This window comes from Phalaenopsis equestris, unplaced genomic scaffold (assembly GCF_001263595.1).
Source record: "Phalaenopsis equestris unplaced genomic scaffold, ASM126359v1 Scaffold000511, whole genome shotgun sequence".
Lineage (NCBI taxonomy): Eukaryota > Viridiplantae > Streptophyta > Magnoliopsida > Asparagales > Orchidaceae > Phalaenopsis > Phalaenopsis equestris.
In genome coordinates, this window is record NW_018164951.1 from 1,908,605 (window position 1) to 1,912,291 (window position 3,687).

Below are 3,687 nucleotides of genomic sequence, written 5' to 3' on the forward strand. Positions count from 1 at the left end.
CGGAACCAACTCAACTCAAATTAGAAATATTGAATTGGTAATACATCCATTTTTAATTGGGCTTTTTTCTCACCGATATTTCTCCTTGGATATATTTCTTCATATTTCTAGCCCAGAATTTGGCTGGCTTTTCCTACTCATCTCCCACCTTTTGGATTGCCATGCACAAATTCTTATTCCCATCATTCCTCCGTCAAAACCCAAACTTCAATCAAAAGCTTAAACGCCAACAATGTAAGTTCCTGCTAAAATTCTAACTCACGAAGACACTCCATTGCTTTAAAATATGCATGTAAAGAGTATTTCTTTTTTTCTTATTAATTGGATATTTCATCAGATATGTTCTTTGTAAAACTAAAAATAAAGGAAATGGACGTTCTTTGTGCAGTTCTTCCATGGAAAATGAGTTCTTTCCAATGAATACCTCCAAATCGGCACAGTCACCACAGCAATCTGGCGAGGCTGCATCGTCTATGATTCCATCAACACAAATAGAGCTAGAGGTACGTTTGGCTCAGCAACATGAGGGCCCATCGTGTATAATTTCATCTTCACAGGCAGAGTCACAGGCAGGGCAACAGGAATTTAGAGAGCAATCGTCAAGGTTTCAAGGTGTATTTTATCTACAAAATAGTCATTGGGGCGCTCAAATCAACACTATTTCGCTGGGATTGTTCAAGTCCGAAGTAGCCGCAGCAAGAGCTTACGATAGTGCGTCCCTCAAGCTCTTCGGCAATAATTTCATGCGTAACTTGTTTTTAACAAGTGTCACAATTCATGAGTCCCTTTTCCAGAACATGTATAGCCTTGAAGTCATCATTAATATGATCAAAGATCGCTCCTATGAACCCAATTATATCAATTTCCTTTGGAATCACTACCCTAATTTTCGGTATGGTGACTCTTTAGCAATGCCTACTTCCATGTACGCCATCGATGGGACCTTTTCTAAGGAAATATTTCGTAAAGAGTTGCTTTTGACTGACATTCAGAATCAAAATTTAATTGTTATACCTGATCTAGCTCTGTTGTCCTTTCATCCAAAGAACTCCAACACAGGCAAACGATGGTTTGACTTTAAAGACAGGACGAATCGGTCATGGGCGTTTCAATTAGATTACGTGAATACTACTCCAGATTGCGCGTTCACTACGGGTTGGAACAAATTTTTTAATGAGATGGAGCTTTGCGCTAATGATACTGTCGTCTTCTATCGATGTAAGAATCTGCAAAATTTTCCTGATGAATTTTTTAATATGATTGATGTGATCCGGGGTATCAGAAAACCTGAAAGTCGCGACGGCATTGAGCCTCATTAAAACCTGGAATCTGCGAGGTTTTATTTGATTGAAACTTAAGGTTTAATTATATTTTGTAATTAGTATTCACTAATAAGAGTTTTTATGATGCGTGCAAAGTGTGGACACAATAATTATGGGTTCAGACATTAATTATTTTTAAGCATTTAGGGGCTGCAAAATATTTTGTTTTATTGTTAAGTGATTTAGTTCATATTTCTTTCCCTTATTTATGCATCATGCTGCTATGTTTATAATAGAATGCATAAAATCATTATTACTGTGGCCGCCCATCCTTCATGTTTATTATAATGAATTACAGTGTGTTGTTAATGAGTTTTGAGTGTTAGAAATATAAATATAAAAATTTAGATGTTGGATATGTGAATTGATATGTTTCCAGTGGTATGTATGTAAATTCCCTTTAATTTTTTATATTATGGAAAAATAACGTATACATGAATACAATTTTAATTTAAATAAATTTACAAGCATATACTTTGTATACCTCAATGAAGGTGATTAATTCAAATAATATATTTAACATTTATTGCAGATAAATAAAAATAAAAAATATAACTTTTAATAAAATTATTAAACTATAAAAATATAAATCAAGGAAAAGTAACCACCAATTAAATTAGATTACGTTAAAATTAAAGTGGATATAAAATATACATAAATCCAATATAAACGTTGGGAAAAGCTATAGATCAATGAAATAAAACTAGGATCTTTTAAAACCCTATGTCTACCTTTAGAATATATTCTAATATAACACACATTTAATATTACATCATGAAATTACTACCAAAAATTTATCTCATATAAAATAGTAAACTATATGGTTGCCATTTTTAGTTGACACTTGCACGAGACAAAAGAGATGGTGTATTGTCATTGATGTGTGCAAAAAAATTCCCTGCATTAGAGTAGCAGAATGTTGTCTTAGCGTCGTATGAAGATTCAACACATACTCGAAAGAAGGAAAAGAACCTATAATGATATCAAAAGTTTTTTACATGGAAAATCTAAAATGAGAAAAATCACGGGGTCTAGCCCGACTGATGAAATCTACTATAAAATGGACATTACATGTACAACCCGCATCCCATAGATAGAAAAGGGTTGAACTCTTTTCGGAGTTACAATATACTGACTTATTGTAAGAATTGGGCAGCGACTGATGGTAATCTGTGGAGGCCGGCATGTGGTGGTCGATAGTGGTCGAAGGTATTCGATGGTGTTTGGTGGTGGTCAGAGGTAATCATGTTTTTTAAAAAATACATGATTGGCAAGGCCAATAGTTCTTTATGAAGAAATTTTAGGATCATTTGTTTATCTCAATGAAGAAAGCTTGGAGCTCGAAATAATTAAGATAAGCTCAATGGTCGTGAGGTTTATAATTTCATTTATTATATTGATAAAATCAAACTAGAATTATAATTTAATGTTTTAACTAATTATATTCTTTAAAGCATAATAAAAATTATTTAAATAATTTAAAACTTGTTATAATATGTTTGACAATATATTACATAATTCTTTTATTATTTTTTCACACCTTTCGTATTTCAAAATGTATATTCTTTAACAATTAAATTTAATGTAATGCATGTTTTATTTAATCAAAATATAGCATGTTAGAAAATGTTATTTCATGGTTTGAATTGCTTGAACATCTTATATTAATTTAATATATAAATATTTAACATATTTATTTTTAAACTTCCAAAGACTATACCATACGAAGGATAGATTTGAAATTTTGCATGAAATTAATTAGTGTTAAAATAAAAGATTAGTTGCCTTCTATGTTATGAGTACTAAAAATAAAAATTTATGCATTACATAACTTTCAGCTCTCCTTATTTGTCAAAGGCCTCTTGCAACATTAAAATAATATTTTAGGCAATTTAATTTTTTCATTTCTAAAATCAACTCGATACTTTAATGCAAATAAGAATATTCCACTTCATCTTTCCAACGGCAAGGAATGTTTTTTTTTTAATGCAATATAAATATATACTTATATATCTATATAATTTAATTATTTCATTTCTAAAATCTAGTCAATGCTTTAATGCAAATAAGAAATTTCCACTTCCTCTTTCCAACGGCAAAGAAAGTTTTTTTTTTTTTTGAATGCAATATAAATATATACTTATATATCTATATCAGTAGTTTGCTCTCTCTCTATATATATATATATATATATATAAAAGATTGATCGTTGATCAACCTCATAGTCTGACCGAGGGGCGGATCCCCCCCTTCTAGAAGATATACAATTTGATTTTACGCAGGGATCGAACCCCGACAAGAGAGACTTACACAAAAAATCGCAAGCAATGAGTTAAGCTAATCCACATTTTGTTATATATATATA

At 31.1% G+C, this 3,687-nt stretch overlaps 1 protein-coding gene across 2 annotated transcripts; it reads left to right on the plus strand.

The window, feature by feature from the left end:
• LOC110028369 (AP2/ERF and B3 domain-containing transcription factor At1g51120-like) lies at positions 1–1,372 on the plus strand. 2 transcript variants are annotated; one of them, XM_020730198.1, is made up of 2 exons: positions 1–292; positions 389–1,372. In XM_020730198.1, the coding sequence occupies exon 2, from the start codon at positions 396–398 to the stop codon at positions 1,317–1,319; it is 924 nt and encodes a 307-aa protein (XP_020585857.1). In that variant the 5' UTR covers positions 1–292; positions 389–395; the 3' UTR covers positions 1,320–1,372. The 2 variants fall into 2 exon arrangements, with proteins under 2 accessions (XP_020585857.1, XP_020585856.1); XM_020730197.1 differs by having other exon boundaries at positions 4–234.
• The last annotated feature ends 2,315 nt before the right edge of the window (positions 1,373–3,687 follow it).

Coding starts and splice junctions, on each gene's coding strand:
- LOC110028369 (XM_020730198.1), top strand. CDS start 396: ATGGAAAATGAGTTCTTTCCAATGAATACCTCCAAATCGGCACAGTCA.